Here is a 16,467-nt window from a genome sequence, read left to right on the forward strand (position 1 = left end):
AAGGTGCTGACTCCTGGCACTTCCTTACCTCCAATCAAGGAGAATCCTGGAGCAAGAGGGCCATGGCTGGCAGGGACTCCGCTGAGTCATCGGGGTCCCAGCTCAGGCTCCCTGTTCGGCTCTGCTAGGCTCGGCCTGATTCGTGGAGGGGATCCGAATGAGCAGGGGCGGGAGCCATGGGGATTCCCGGGGAAGAGCTCTGCAAAGGCCCAGCTCGTGCAAACAGCTCATTCCTCCCTGTAGAGCACTGAGGCCAGAGCGGCAGGGGCAGAGTGAAGATGGAAAGAGAGGCAGGGCAGGATCTACAGCGGCCTTGCAGGGGGTGTGAGGTCTTGGGCTTTCACTCAGAGAGGGGTGAGAAGTTCCTGGAGGGTCTGAGAGAGAAGGGACAGGACCTGACGGATCTGATAGGATTTCTCCGACTACAGTTGTGGGGAGGGGTTGTAGGGGGAGCGTGGGAACTGGGAGACTAGTGAGAAGCCCGGGATGTTTGCAGTAAACGAATTATCTGGATCAGGGTAGTAGCAGGAGGTGTGGACAGGAGTATCCAAGTGCTCAAAATTCAAAGGAAGGCAAGGGCCACAGAGAGAAAATAACACTCTGCAGGACACCCTCTCTTTCCAGGGAGAAAAGGTTTTCCCAGAAGGCCCCAGAGCACAATGCTTGCATCTCATTGGTCAGACGTGAGTTAACATCCACCAATCAAAGCAAACGGGCTGGATCCTAAGGTTGGCTAGTATGATGGCAAGGTAGCAAAACCACCTTCATAATCTGTAGGGCCCACTGCAGAATAAAAATGTAGAGCCCTTTATTTAAATTATTACAAATTTGAAGGCTATGACAGCAGAGCCTTAAGCTAATCACGAGCTCTTCTGAGCACAGATCCCTACGGAACTGCATAGATCACACAGCCCGGAAGACAGCCCAAACTCCTTAATTCACCCCCTGAGCTAAGCATGGGGCCCCCGCAGATAGACTGCAGGAAGGAGGGCAGTGGGGAGGTGGCCCCAGTATGGGCTGCAGGCTCAGCAGCCTGAGATCCAGGTGCATGAGTTACGGCCCTTATAGCAGGATAAAGGCCAAGGGAGATGCTGGGAAGATGTGAGTGACGTACATCAAGTGTTTAGAATGGCGTCTCTTACTAATTTCTTTACCTCTAAGGAGGAGATCCACGTCTTTCCCAGACTGCTGGTACCACATGATTGTAACCTCAGGACTCCAAGAGAGAGTTTCCCTTCCCGACCTCCACCACCAGCCTGAGTGCCTGCAGTTCCCCCATTAGTCAGTACCTTGTCTCCAGGAAAGCCCATGAACTCCCCTGCCTTGGAGTTCATCAGCGAGGCGGCTGCAGAGAATAGACAGAGAAATAATTATATGTCATCGTAATGCTACATATTTCATGAAACACAATAGGAAAAGCACAGCATATTTAGAAACAAATGTTAGAATCCCACTTCCGTTCCGGAGAGTACTCTGGATTTACTTTTGAAAGCAGGCCTGGAACGCAGGGAGCTGTGATGGCTCTTTTCATGTGAGAAACCTGCCTGTCCTTTGCCCAAAGCTCTCCAGTGCTCTCCTGGTCCTAGCTGTAATCCCCAAATCCACCAGCCCGCTACGTGCCCTGGTCCCTGCCCACTCTGGCGTCAACATCCTCCCCACCAGCCTCCCTGCCCAGTGGCCTTCTCACTCCTCCCGCAACTCACCAGGAGGAGAGTTCCCACCTCTGGACCTTTACACCTGCCGTTTCTTCTGCCTGGAACCAGCTATCTCTGCTCCTCACATCTCTATTCAAAGGTCCGCCCCAGCAAGGTCTTCCCTGGGCATTTATTAAATTAGCTCCCACATCCGTCCCTGCCCTCCCTCCTGCATGATTTATCTTACTGGCCTTTATGCCATCTGATATACTACACACCCATGTGTCCATTGGCTTTTTTGTCTGTGTCCTTCCAGTAGAAAACGAACTCCACAAACTCTTCACTGGTGGGACGGTGGGCCTAGAACAGGGCCTGGCACTCAGTAGGCCCTCAATAAATATTTTTTTAATGATACTAGTGAGGATAAGAGATGAGCCCAAATGAGTTGCTGAACCAAACACAGAGTCACATAGAGGCAGACCTTGGAGTTATTGTGGGTTGGGTTCCAGACCATCACAATGATGTGAGTCACGTGACGTTTTGGTTTCCCAGTGTATATAACCGTTGTGTTTACACTATGCTGTGCTGTGCTTAGTCGCTCAGTTTTGTCTGATTCTATGCGACCCCATGGACTGTAGCCCGCCAGGCTCCTCTGTCCATGGGAGTCTCCAGGCAAGAATACTAGAGTGGGTTGCCATGCCCTTCTCCAGGGGATCTTCCCAACCCAGGTATCGAACCCAGGTCTCCTGTACTGCAGGGTATTTACACTATACTTTGGTCTACTAAGTGAGCAATAGGATTGTGTCTTTTTTTAAAAAAAATGCACGTGCCTTAATTGAAAAATGCTCTATTGCTAAAGAGTGCTAACCATCATCTGGCAATGTAGGGTTGCCACAGACCTTCCATTTGTGAAAAGAAAAACACACAGTATCTGTGAAGTGCAATAAAGCAATGCTCAGGGAAATGAGGCCTGGTTGTATGGGTTTCTGCACACCTCTTGTGTGCCAGAGCACTGGGGGGGAAACATTCTGGTGGGTGTCCTCAGCCCAAGGTGGCTTTGCATCATCTGTCATGCCCTCCTGCCAAACCAGACCCAGCACTCAGTGACTCAGACCCAGCCTGATGGAAGAATATTCCTGTGGGAACACTCAGCTCCATCCCGGTTTCCTGCAAGGGGCCTGAGGCCCCAGTGAGGGCGAGAGCACAGCTGCCAATCCCCAGTGAGGGGAAGAGCAGAGGGCGGTGAGGGCGACTGGTCAGGCCTCAAACTTACAGGCAGCAGAAAGACGCAACTGTGGGCTCTCCAAACCGGAGGATGAAACTAGCATCAGCACCTCCCATGGGAGGCGGGGGGGATGTATATTAACTGGAATCCTCCTTCATTCACTGATTCTGCCAAAGTCAATAAGGATTGACAGAGCACCTAAAATGTGCCAGCCGCTATGCTACAAGCTGCAATACAGCTGTGAGTAAGGCAGGCCTGGCCCCTGCCCTCCTAGAACCTGCAATCTAATTGGCATAGACAGACAGTTTCTTATTGTTGCCGTTGTTGTTTAGTTGCTAAGTCATGTCTGACTCTTTACAACCCCATGGACTGTAGCCCGCCAGGCTCCTCTGTCCATGGGATTCCCAGACAAGAATATTGGAGTGGGTCGCCATTTCCCTTCTCCGGGGGATCTTCCTGACCCAGGGATCGAACCCAGGTCTCCTGCATTGGCAGGCAGATTCTTTACCGCTGAGCCACCAGGCAAGCAGACATAATACATGAGTTTAAAAATACCCAAAAGTAAATGAAATAAAGAGTGGGATCTGTACCAAAGCAGAGGAAAACAGCATGCTGTGTTAGGGAGTCCATAAGCGATGCTATTTTTACTCAATCAGGAAGGCTTCTCCGAGGAGGTGGTTTCAACTGAGACCCAAACAGTGAAAAGGAAGCAGCTACGGAAGAGTCAGGTGGGAAGAGGGTTCCAGGCAGAGAAAGTAGCAAGTGCAAAGCTCCTGTGGTGGGAACAGGGAACGAGACCAGGGAGCTTGAGGAAGAGAAAGAAGGCCCTGGCGGCTGACCGTCAGTCCAGTGAGGCTGGGGGCAGGAGGCGGGGGGGGAGACTGGAGAGGTCAGAGACCCCTGCTGCCTGTTCAGCTCCCCCAGGAGGCCTTGGTGGTGTTGGAGGAGTTGGGGCACTAGAGTCACTCCCTCCGGGTTCAAACCCTAAGGCTGCATGAACTCCAGCTGGGCACGTCACACTCTTGGCCTCTGTTTTCTCAACTGCAAAATCAGATTAAGAATCCCGGGCACCATGAGAACTGATGAGGTTTAGTGATCAGAATTCTTGTCCAATAGGGCTGAGCCGTCCTCCCAGTCTCAGCCACTCATAGACTGATTCATTCCAGTCAAGCCAACACGTACGGCTTGAGCGTGTGCCACAGTGCTGTGCACCAGGCTCTGTGCTATTAGCCCAGCACCATGGCACACAGTAGGTGCTCGAGGCAGGGCTGCGACCAGGGTCTGTAGCCGTTCCCGATCTGCCAGGCCTCAGGTGGGTCTCCTCTCCCTCCGCCTTGGTGACAGGCCCAGCCTTTGGGACACGCAGTGGGGGGCAGTCTAGGGCCAGCACTGAAGTCATGCCCTCCTCTGGGAGCTTTATGTCCAGAGGAGAAGACCGTCAGAGACTCGGGAGGCTGCTTTGTCATTAGAAGGCCCTTCCCACCACACTCCAATGCCCTGGGGTCCCTACTAGATGAGACGGACAAGAATCCCTGCCCTTGAAGGGCGGGAGACAGAAAATGAACAAATAGACACACGGCAGGTTTCGGCCAGGTGAGAAAAATTTAAAGGGTGAATGGAGAGCCTAAGAGGAAAGAACGGAGGGTGCGGTGACATTCGAGCAGCCTGAATGAGGGGGCAAAGCATGAGGCCGCCTGGGGGAATCACAGGTGCAAAGTCCCTGGGGCAGCCCCCCTACAGCAGGAAGGCAGCCGAGCACCTTCTACTTACTCACGACAACCATCCTTTGCTTAGTAAGACCTCTTCAACCTTTCACTCCCCTGACCCCACTTCTGCCAGGTCCTACCAGGTTCTCCCATGGTGCACCTGGGCAGAGAGCCTGTGAAATCCAGTGACCGCTGTATTTCCCACTCGCTAAACGTATGACGTTGCTACCACTGCCCTGGATTCAGCAGTATTTCCGAGCTGTGTGACCGCAGGCAGGTCACTTAACTATCTGAGTCCATCCTGTCTTCTGTAAAGTCAGGCCTCAGTAGTACCTATCTTAAAGGGCTGGTATGCAAATTATAGGAGACGGCACCTTTACGCAAACTGACCAATAGGCGCTGAGAGATCAACACGTGAGAGATTTTGAACGTTGCTATTGGTCCTTCAGAGAAGTCTAGGAGAGGCTGACTAGAAGAGCAGAAGTTCTTTCTGAGGAATTGAGTTCTCTCAAAAATAGGTAACAGAACTGAGGCACAGAGGACAGGGCTCTGCCCAAGGTCACACAGCACGCCGGGGGATCCCAACTCGGGCCCTGCTGCCCTCTCCTGTCCACTCCCAGTCCTCTAGGTGGTGTTACTAGTGCCCAGAGAGGGGCAGCTTTCAGCGAGCCTTTCTGATTCACCTCTCCTCGCAGTTCCAAAGCCCTGCAGACTTGAAGCGAGAAGCGCTTGCACTTGTCCTCAAGGTTTGGCCAGGACGACCTGGTCCGCAGCGCCACCTGCTGGTCAGCGATTCCACGCAGGTCAGGGCTCCCCGCCATGGAGGAGGGCACATTGCTATTAACCATTTCAGGTTCCTGATCACAGCCCTCATGAACATCTGTTTTACAGTTTACTTCCTTCTCACACATCCAGTTGCAAGGGAAGAAAGGCGGGAGAGGAGGAAAAACGTAAGAGAAAAGAATATTAAAACAAACGGTCTAGCTCACAGACGTATTATGGGACAAAGAAAAACAAAAAGCTAGGAAGGAAAGAAAACTGATGGGAAAGAGACCAAAATAATCAAGAAAAAGACAGAAATAAAGGGGGAAAAAAATGGTTTGACCAAGAAAAAGAGAAAATATCCACACCAAGTCAGGCCAAGCCCAGATCAGACGGGCAGATGACAGGACCCATATTGCAGACAGTCTCAGCCACTGCTGCCTCCGTCCCAAAGGTGTGCACCCAGAACAAGCATTTGGGTGGGAAGACTGGCAAGAGCTGGCAACACTCAAGCCCTAGGGGTTCTGGACAGGACACGGTCCCTGGCGCCACCTGCTGGACGGATGGGGGTACTACGTCTATCCCCGGGAAGTTTAGATTTGGACGCAAATATCTCCATTTCTCAGAGAAGGAAACTGAAGCTCCAAGAGAGATGGTGACTTGTTAAGGGATGGTCACTCAGCAAGTACAGCAGCCTGCCAGGTACAGATGTCTGAAGATGTCTGACCTCAAAGGTCTCAGCCCAGGCCCTCCCTGTCCTCAACAATCCAGCCCAGTCCAAGAACAAGGCCAGGTGCCGAGCATGTGGTCAGGGGCACGTGCTTTGGCCACAAGCAGCTAGGATATGGGTTGCTGGCTCTGACAGTGATGAGCCTTCTTTTGTTGTTATCAGTGGTTCACTGACACCCAGCACTGGGCCAGGCCTGGGACAGAGCAGACAGCATGGATGTCACTCCTGCTCTCGGGGTTTCACTGATGGCAGAGAATGGTAAACAGAGAAGCAGTTACATTTAGATAAAATCACAAAGTGGCCAACACTCCATACCACCTTTGGCTTTCCCAGTGGCCCCCAACACAGCCCACACCAAGGGACCATATCCAAGTCAGCGCCGTTTGACAGGTGGATAAACTGAGAAGCGGGGGAGCAGAGAATGGGGGGTTGACAGACTCACCAGCTGCAGGGACTCGCCCATCTCTCAATGCTCCGTTGGTCAGCACAGCCACTCCTGGTCACCAGTTCCTCCCTCAGCCAACATCGCCATGGCAACTCCAGAGCCGAAGATCTGGAGATTCAGGAGGCCAGCGCTGGCCAAGCTCGCCCAGGCAGGGCCATCCCAGAGATGAGCAATCAGGTAAAGGAGTGTGCTAGGCCGGGTGGGAGATGGAAAGCTGACTTTGCCCAAAGGCAGTGGCCATGCCTCAGCTTCGGGTGACATGTGACCAGGCAGGACACATGGTCCCGCAAGGGCCACTGGGACCAGAGCATCTGAATTTTCACAAGAAATCCAGATTCAGGATTTGGAAGTGAAAGCTGCTGGTTCTTGAGTGTCTAATTCAAAATATCAGGAAAACAAAAACAAAACCACATCAGTTTCCAAGTTTCAGCTTGCTCACCACCAGTTCAAGACGTCTGGTCATTTGCAAAACACCCCTTCTCTGTAAGCAGGCCTTCATGCTCCACTTTGTACAGAGAAAGGCCTTCCAGAGCAAGAAACAGCCCCAGGCTTCCACCCCATTTGCTGAGGCAGCTCTGTTGTCTGAGAAGGGATGTGACTTGCTCAAGGCTGAAGAGACCTTAATTCTTAGTTCCAAACCAAAGCTGCCCGTGTCCATCACTGCAGGAGAACTCACTCATCTCACTGCAGGCCCTCTGGGTGCAGAACAGGGAGACACTTCTGCTTCCTGTAAGTATCTGCCTGGAGGAAGGCAGCAAATCCTCCCTGTTGACCCCAAATATATATCAAGGTGATGGCTCTCCCCTTAGAGTGATTTTCCCGGGATCCAAATACAGGCTTCAGATAATTCAAGTAATCAGTCCATCCCTGTGCCCCAAATCCCACCAGGATCTACTCTCATCTATTACGTTATTGAGTCTTTCGAAACCTGTAATTGAAAGACACGAGGCTCTCTTTCCCGGAGAGACCCAGAGCCTGGGTCTGGAGAGAATAAGCTCTGAGAGCTAGTTTGGAAGGAAAGGAGATGAAAAAGAGAAGGGGCTCTGGTCCAAAATGGCAGAACTCAGGGAAGGCCCAAGCACGCCCATGAGAGTGAGGGCTTCAAGAGGAAGGCACCCTCAAAGAAGCCTTTCATAGAGATCAGTGTTTTCCAAAGTGTGGGAAAGGAGGGACGTGAGAGGGATGGGGAGGGAAGGAACAGGGTAGGGAGGTGGGAGGGAGACGGAGAAAGGCATAGGGGAAGACAATTCAGGCCTGAGGATTAGATTTCTCTGCCTGGGCAGCTTCATAAAGATGGCTCAGGGCCTTGGCCGGTGAGAACCTGCGGACATCCTTGGGACCTAGACCCCAGTACCCAGTGTGCGGTACCATATCTGCATGGCTCTGTTCTGATTGGCCCGTGTGTGGCCAGTGTGAATTCTGATTGGCCAGGAACCAGCCAACCACGTGTTGAGCACTTGGAGCTCTGCTCGCGTGGGATTCCGGACCCACTGGACCTTGCAGGTTGGGATGACGGATGGCCCATCCCTCAGACCACCCTGATCCTCGGGCACGCGTGAGACAGGGAGTCCTGGCATGACACCAGCAGGAGGCAAGGGAATGCCTGGAGAAATAGTCCCATTTTCCCACCATCACACTGAAATGAGTATTCAGAATCCAAAACACAGGCGAAATACACATATATAAAGACAGTGATTTTCTTGGCGCATCTGAGATGCAGACCCACCCCGTGATCTCAGGTAGTCCTCACCACTCCCCTGCAGGGAATATGTACATACTGCCCTCATTTTAGAGGAGGAAACTGAGGTTAGTGTGGTAACTCACGGTACCGAGGGAACCGTCCTCCGCGCCATCTTCACGGCGGTTGCTTACTCCGCCTATGACACGTGCAGGCCCAACCACCCCCAATGCCACCAGGGTCAGCCCCGAAGGAACCCACCACAGATCAGGATCTTTGTATTATAAACCAACTTTTAATAATAATAAAAAAATCTATCATGAATTGAATGAGAAGATCTGTACATCGTAAAGTAAACCAGTGCACAACGCCCTTGTCCGCAGGGAACACTCTCCCTTTCTGCCATGGGGGTCCTTATTTGTATCAGGCTACCTCTGTCCAGCGACAAGCTCACCTCTTGCAATCTGATGCAGGGTGGCAAGAGAGGGAAGGCGACTCCTGGGGATGCAGGGAGCCAAGATGTTGATGCGGCTTCAAGCCTGCGGGGCAGAGGGAAAACTACACCTGATCTCACCCATCAGCCAAGGCTGGAAAGACATGTCTCTGCTGGTGACAGGAGCTGGAGGGACAAACTCCAGGGGTGGAGAGGGTGGGGAAGGGGGCCAGACAGGGGGTAGATCCTGCGTAGGTTCCTGTGCCCAGGTGGCCAGGGTAGCTTCTGGTCTCTCTGGCTGGCTGAGAAGTCCCAAATGCCCTGCTGCTGCCTTGCTCTGGATTAACATTAAAAAATAAATTACAGAAGCCACCACTCAGGGTATCCCAGCAGCCCCTCTACCACAGAGGACAGACACTGGTGTGGGACTGCCTCTTCAGTGGATAGTTCAGCTCCCTCCAGCCCCCAGGCCTGGCCCAGCCACCTCTGTAAGCCTTGGAGCCAGCCATTCAAAGAACAAAGTCATTCACCCTAATACAGGCCAAGGGCTAGAGAACTGAAGGTGGGTGGGGAAAGGAGCCCTAGTCGATACCTGTAAGCAATATCTTAAGACCCTAATACTTAAAAAGATGAAATACCGACATTTCTTCAATTTTCAATAATTTAGTTTTTTTCTTTTTTTTTTAGTAGAACTGGGAAAAGTTGTCAATACTACTTTATGTTGGTCCCCTGTTAGACAATATAGCTTTCTTTGAAATTTAAAACACAAATATATACTCACACAACCTGGGGGGTGGGGGCGGGGGATGGTGGGGGGAAGCGGGAATCTCAACACAACCAACGACAACATAAAAATCCCAAAATAAACCATAGAGAGTTCACGCCATATAAATAAAATTGGGGCAAATCTTGTGCCCTGGGCTGATGGCTCCAGTTCTAATGGCGTTGATAGAGGAAGCCAGGGTGGCTTTCAACCGTCCTCTTGGTAATAAGTGTTGTGCCCTGTCCCTCTGTCTTTCGTGGCAGAGGTCTGGCTTTTCTGAGTCCGTTGGAGAGGTTAGTACAGGGTTAAAGGGGGATCTGGAAGCTAAGGTGAGGAAGAGACACGTGTGGTCACCTGGAATGTGGACTTAGAAGGAAACCAGAGGTTTCCAAAGTGCAGGCTAAGCCACGGGCCTCCAGCTGTAGCGCCCCTGACATCTCCCGTGTCCTGGGAACTTCCAGACAGGAGCCCAGGCCCTGGAGGCACCCATCAGTTCTGTGGGTCCCCAGGACCCCCTCTGGCTTCTGGCAGAAGTGTGGAGAACGTGCCGGCCCAGGGCCAATCGCCGGTTCATCCGCGAGTCAGGGCACCGTTTATCCTCCCAGGAGGTGACGTGATGGAGGAGGCTGGGCAGATCTCGAGGCAGGTGGAGTGGAGGCCTCGGGCCAGCTCTGGAGAAGGCCGCATGGCCCCCTGTGTCCTTGCAAACCCCGGCTCCAGAGGATGCAGCCGGGCATCAGGCACCTCGGCATTTAGAGGTCTCCGTCCACCGGTGGCTGGCAGAGGCGGTAGAGCCTGGTGGATGGAGGTGAAGAGGATGAGGGGCGGCCATGGCCCGTTATTATTATCGTCGCAACATGTGATTTATGTGAACGTGCAATCATGCCCAGAAAGCAAAACTCAGCAGGTGTAAGAAGATGCAGAGTAAAAAATTACTGAGGTCGCCCACACTCTCCTCCAGCAGGCCAGTCCCCGCCCCTCAGCAGTCTTGCTCTCTCCAGATTGGCATGGGGTTTGCAAATACAGACGCAAACACATGCACCCATTTGTGTGTCACGATACGCATGTGGGTGTGTGATTACACGTGTGGGTATCTGTGCATTTTTCCACACTAATGGTGGCCAAGGAGACCCAGCGCTCTGCCTCTGGAGCTTTTCATTTAATATATCTTGGGGGCTTCTCCCTGTAGCACGTGCAGGCCTGCCTTGGGTTTCTTTCTGCACTGGGAGGATTCTGAGCCCCACCTCAAGTAGAAGGAGTCACTAACAGGTTTCAAGCAGGAGAGAGCATATATGCTGTGTGAGAAGGATAGCAGGGGGACCAGACAGGAGGTGGCCGCAGTGACAGACAAGACAGGGAAGCAGGAAGGCGCAGGGCGTCAGGAAGGGGATGGTCTGGGTTCAGAAGGGCAGCTCTGATTCTGTGTGTTAGCTGTGTGCCCTCGGACAAGACACTTAACCTCTCTGGGCCTCACTGTCCCCACTGTCCATGGCAGATAACACAAGTACCTTGCTCACAGAGTTGTTGTTTAAGCAAATGAGTCAATATAGGTAAGGAGATGGGAATGGTGCCTGGAGCAGGTGAAGTGACATAGAAAAGCATTTAAGGGACTTCCCTGGTGGTCCAGTGGCTAGGACTCCACACTCCCAATGCAGGGGCCCAGGTTCAGTCCCTGGTAGGGGAGCTAGATCCCACACACCGCAACTAGGAACGCGCAACTAAGAATCTCGCACGCCACCACTAAAGATCCTGCCTACCATGATGAGGATTCCGCACGCGGCAACTAAGACCCGGAACAGCCAAACACATAAAAAATAAAGAAATAAATTTTGAAAAGTATTTAAAAGCAACATGGGCCAAGAGTGTAGGCAAAAGCTAATGGAACACATGTAAGATCTGAATGAGTTCTTGTATTGCTCCAACACGGTTTCCTAGTCTTGACAATGTCCTGTGGTTACATGAGACATTATCCTGGCTGAGGAGGGTGGGCGTTGCTGCATGAAGGACCCCTGAAAACTCTGTATTATGTTTCTAACTTCTTGTGGTCAAACTATTTCAAAATAAAAAGCTATTTAAAAAGTGTGGGCCGATGTCAATAGCAAATCAGGACAGTGTGGATGGAGAGAGAAGACGCACTAAAATGAATTATTCCTAGGACAGGGGTCTGCGCACAGGGCTATAAGAAGGTCTGACACTGACTCGGGGATGACGGGGCCATGAGGACAGGAAGGACAGTGGGCTGAGGGCTCCGAGGGCAGCAGAGAAGCAGCAGTGGGCAAGCAAGTTGAGGGGCACGCAGATCATTGCCCCACGCTTCACTCGGGCCCGGCCTCACTTTCCCAGCCAAAGCGGGAGCCCTGGGAGGTAACAGACTAAGTCGTATTTGTTGTTTCCCAAAGTAGGGGATCCCATAAATGAGAGGGGAGGACCCATCCGAATGCCAGGGCGTCTGTCTGGGGTGAGGCCAACCCCAGGGAAGGGAGCAGAGGGAAGGAGTTGGGGGGTGGGGGGGGGGGGGACAGCCACTCACCGCGGGGCACCCTGGGGCACCTGGTCCTTGACCCGGAGGTTTTTGGCCAAAATCTCCACCCTGGGGCCCTGGGAAGAGAGAACAGTGAGGCCCCAGCTGTCTCTTGGTGGAGCGCAGGGCGCTTGAGGAGGTGTATGGGTGTGGGTGGGGTGACTGGGAGATCCCCAGAAGCTACGATCTGCAGCCCCTCCAGAGGGGACACGGTCATCAGCCCCATCCCCAGACGGCCCCTCATCCCACCCGGGCTGTGAGCCCACCACCCCCCGGCCTGGGCGCCTCCCCTGCAGCCTGACGGGGCCCTGGGGCCTAGACAGCCCACCTGCTTCCGCATGATGTCTGTGGCCTGCATGATGCACTTGGGCAGCAGCCCGTGGCTCCGCGCCAGGATGGCCGCCTGCTCCAGGGAGAGGCTCAGGGTGCTCCTGCAGTGGGGCGGCAAGGGGTGGGGGGCAGCACGTGAGACTTGGGCGACGTCCTGCCCCCCCACAGCACCCAAAACCCCGATCGGAGCCGCAGGGACAACGGACAGAAGCGAGAGAGTGGCCCAGCCCGGCCCCAACCAAGACGGGCGCCCATTCCTGCCAGTGCTCTAAGGATGCTCCAGCAGAACCAGGCGCCTCAGCCGCTCGGTCACGGCAGCCAGAGTCAGGGGGCTGGGAAGCTCGGCAGCTCTCCCAGGACCACCTTCCCCTGAGGTCCCATCTCACAGCGGGCAAACTGAGGCCAAGAGTGGGCCCTGGCCTTGTCTGGGCTCAACAGGGAACGGAAGAACCAGGTTTCGAAGCAGGCCTCCAGTCTCCCACCTCGGGGCCCCAACCCCCAGGGGCACGCCCAGCCCCCTCCCGGCCACGCCCCCCACGCTGGGCCCCACCCCTAGAGGTCCGGCCACGCCCCCCACGCTGGGCCCCACCCCTAGAGGTCTGGCCACGCCCCCCACGCTGGGCCCCACCCCTAGAGGTCCAGCCACGCCCCCTCCGCACCTCTGCATGCCTGTGCCACACATGGCGATCTGGCAGGCTCCCAGGCGGTAGCAGAGTTCGGAGGAGATGGGGATGAGACCGGCACCCAGGCTCCCGGCGGCACCAGACTTGGGGTGGACCAAGGACTTCATGAGGCGGCAGAGCTCATCCAGGGCGTTGATGGGGCGAATCAGCTGCGAGGTGCACAGGCCCGGACGGTCAGAGGAGGCCCCCCAGCCCCGCCTTCCGCCCCAGCCTTCACCTCCGATCAAGCTCCATCACAGCAGGTGTCTTCCCCACTCTGTCACCAGAGTGACAAAGCCAGGACTCTTCCACGACCCCTGCGGCTGCCCCACAAGCTGGCATTCGGCACTCACAGTATGTTTCAGGCCAAACCCTCCCATGTAATTCTCTTCCCCTGCACAGGTGAAGCCAAGAGCCAACGCCCCTCCCCGTCCTCTCCAAACAGCAGCCCCTCCCCGGGAACAGTCTGTGCCCCCCCCCACCCCCGGCTTGTCTGGCATTGCCAGTGCAGGCACAGAACTCTGGCCAAGGCTTTCTGTGTCATCTTTAGACTGCACAGTAGACCACAAACTCCCAAAGGGCCGTGCCCACCCCTTCTCCTGGAACCCCAGCCTCACAGTCTGAGGCCAGGAGCCCCCATAGTACTGTCAAAATTGAGGCCCCATAGTGCCTGGGCAGAGGGAGAAAGGCCTGGAGCATGCAGGGGACGGGGTGGGGCAGGGGGTGGGGGAGGGTGGGCACAGCCCCTCGAAGGCCAAGTGTGACACACAGGAGCGTGGCTGGAACAGCCAGATCTTTCCATTGCTCAGGACAGGCCAGAAGCCTCCGTTTTATGGGAAATCTTTGACTTTTAAATGCTGGCAACAAATAGGAAACAAACAAAAAGAACACGGCATGGCCATGTTCGGCGTGGGGCTCCAGCCCCAGAGCGATGCTGCAAGGAGTGGGTGCCAGGGAGAACACATCATCTAAGGAATTCTAAAGCGGGTCAGGAAGAAATTGGAATTTCTAAAATGGGGAGGGTGCTGGAGACCCCAGGAGACGTCCTGGAGAAGGGACTGCAGAGGCAGTGTCCCAGCCAGCATTCTGGCTGGGTGTCACCCTGGTCTCTGTCCAACCAGGCAAACCCCCGGCCCTGCCCAGATTCCACGGCAGGTGAGGGGAGAGAGGGCACACCTGGTCTATCTTCACTGCCGTGGTGCTGGCGTCCGTGGGCAGGTTAGACCGTTCCAGGTAAAATGCCCTGAAAGAGAAGAAAGTGTGAGGCCGGGGCCGCCACACCCACCACCCCATCCCCTTCTCCCGCCCCTGCCCCACCACGGCCGCAGCCTCTGTCTCCCAACAACTCAACAGAACGAATCAGGGAGAGCGGCTGACGCAGCTCTCCGTGCCCACAGTCATCTGCTCCTCCAACAGCCCAGGAGGAAGCAGGAAGGGTGCTCAAATGCCACCTCGCCCCACTGCCCATCTGAATCAGCACCCCACGCTCTCTCCCGTGCTGGTGTGTCTCTCCTCTGACACCACCATCACCTGATACGTCACACTGCTCTGTTTACTGGTTTATTGCTCATCCCCCCTTCTAGAACAGCACTCAGCCAACTTTTTCTGTAGAGGCCCGAACAGTTGACATTTTCAGCTGTGTGGACCAGCCTGTCTCTCTAGAGATGCTACGCAGCTCTGCTGCTGCAGCACAAAAGCAGCCACAGACGATACATACACGGATGAACATGGCTGCGTGCTAATAAGATTTATTGGCAAAACGGGGTGGTGGGTCCAGGGGCCATGGCTGCTCTAGAATCTATACTCCATCAAGAACAGGCTTTCTTGTCACTGCTGACTCCTAAGCAAGCACCCAGAACAGAGCCCGGCCCACGGAAGGTTTCAACTGACAAGTGCTAAAGAAAGGGATGAATGCAGATCACAGAGACCATATTTTAAATATTCAGCAAACGGCAGAGAACAGACCGATGGCATTGATCGATCCAAAGAGATGCCAGATGTAATAACAGAGGTGAATGTTCTCCCTGCACAGACAAATGAAAGTATCATTCTCCCATTTCCAAATGGTAAAGCTGGGCTAGGCCCCCTTACCACACCCTGACACCCTGGTGTCCTGTTTCTTAGCCCACCTTCTTCATGGTGGGAGAAGGTGAGGCAGGAGGAGGAAGGGGCCAGAGTCGGGGTGGCAGGAATGGAGCTCCTTCCTTGGGCCCAAGGCCTCCTCCTGGTGAGTGTGGCCCCTACTCTCCTCCTTGGGGGGGGTCTCCTCTGAGCAGGACCAAGGCCCTGGGGTTACACCCCTCACTCACAGGCTCAAGGATCCTAGGGGCCCCGTCACGGCTCCCTCCCCCATGCAGAATGAAACAGGCATCTCCTCCCAGCTGGCAGGACCTTCTATGAAGCCAAGCAGACCCAGGTCAAAGCTCAGCTCAGCCACTGTCTAGCTGCATCCCCTGGGCCTCAGTTTCCCTCATCTGTAAAATGGGTTAGAAAGGTAACTTCTGTGAGAATCTGAGGAGCTCTTGTAGGCAGAGGGACTGACACACAGCAGGTGCTCAAGAAACGACACTTTGCCCGCCCGGGCACTGGGGGCTCTCTGGTGCCTTCCACGCAAAGGCCCCCTCCAGATGACAGTGTCCAGGATCCTGGCCCCAACATGAGGCCCACGCAGGCACCTGAGTTTGCGGTAATACTGCTGAACCTTCTCCAGAGACTGGGCGTTGATCTCCTGCTGCAAATCTTCCACAGCCTGGCTGCCTGGAGGAAGCGAGACCTCCACATTCTCCAGAGCTGTGAAGGGAGAAGATGGGTGAGGCAGGCACTTGGCTCCCAGCGGGCACAGCCGTTCCCCTGTGGGGCCCCCACAGCCCAGCTCTGCAGCTCACCTTTCGTGAAGAGGACAGTGTGCAGCCTCAGGCTGGCCCCGCTCTCCAGGCGGGAGGGCAGCTTGGAGAAGTGGTAGCTGTCCAGGTAGAGGACCACCTTCAGCGCCTGCCGGCTGCCCTCGATGTGGTAGAAGACGTTGGTGTCTGTGGGGGGACATGGTGGGCCAGGGACACAGCTGTGGGGGCAGCTTCAGACCCTCCTTCAGACCCCAGAGCCGCGGCTACAGGCCTCCCTGCCCTCCCGTCCAGGGGTGCCTGAGACAGCCCCATCACCCCACGCTCAGAGGAGCAGCCTCTGACCTTCCTTTCCCCCCTCCCTCAACAGGTCTGTTTCCACTGCTTAGTTCTGAGGCCTGACACTGATTCTGTCCAGCTGGGGAGTCGTCCACGTTTGTCTTCAGAGCCTCACCAAGGCTCCTTGCAACCTCGCCTGGTAGCCTCCACCGGGCAGAAGCTGCCTTCAAACAGCACCTGCATCTTGCTTACACCCATAGGGAAGAACACACGGCTGGGTGGCACTGGCACCCCATCCCGTGCCCGTGGCAGACGTCACTAATCAAGGTGATTCTCTCTGAGCCCAACTTGGCCTCTAGACAGGCAGCCACTGTCAACCAATTCCAACAGGCACCTGAAATGAAACTCACTGTCCAACTAGGCTCCAGTCCACATATTCTCAACAGCGTGCTATTGCCT

The 16,467-nt window shown here is 54.7% G+C and overlaps 1 protein-coding gene and 1 long non-coding RNA gene across 2 annotated transcripts in view; both read right to left on the minus strand.

The window, feature by feature from the left end:
- LOC102187783 lies at positions 283-4,662 on the minus strand. The gene is made up of 3 exons (XR_310505.3): positions 4,630-4,662; positions 1,290-1,345; positions 283-374 (listed from the first exon to the last, which is right to left on the minus strand). It is a non-coding gene; the product is annotated as an uncharacterized LOC102187783 (long non-coding RNA).
- Positions 8,454-16,467, minus strand: part of PREX1 (phosphatidylinositol-3,4,5-trisphosphate dependent Rac exchange factor 1) — a 178,927-nt gene continuing 170,913 nt past the window's right edge. The window contains exons 34-40 of the mRNA XM_018057997.1: positions 15,775-15,918; positions 15,565-15,679; positions 14,066-14,132; positions 12,887-13,059; positions 12,226-12,328; positions 11,907-11,974; positions 8,454-10,171 (exon numbers count right to left, since the gene is read on the minus strand). Of these exons, the coding sequence (XP_017913486.1) occupies positions 10,129-10,171; positions 11,907-11,974; positions 12,226-12,328; positions 12,887-13,059; positions 14,066-14,132; positions 15,565-15,679; positions 15,775-15,918 (713 nt within the window). The 3' untranslated portion in view covers positions 8,454-10,128. The remainder of the gene's footprint in view (positions 10,172-11,906; positions 11,975-12,225; positions 12,329-12,886; positions 13,060-14,065; positions 14,133-15,564; positions 15,680-15,774; positions 15,919-16,467) is intronic.

The sequence above is a fragment of the Capra hircus genome, chromosome 13 (genome assembly GCF_001704415.2).
Source record: "Capra hircus breed San Clemente chromosome 13, ASM170441v1, whole genome shotgun sequence".
Taxonomy (NCBI): Eukaryota; Metazoa; Chordata; class Mammalia; order Artiodactyla; family Bovidae; genus Capra; species Capra hircus.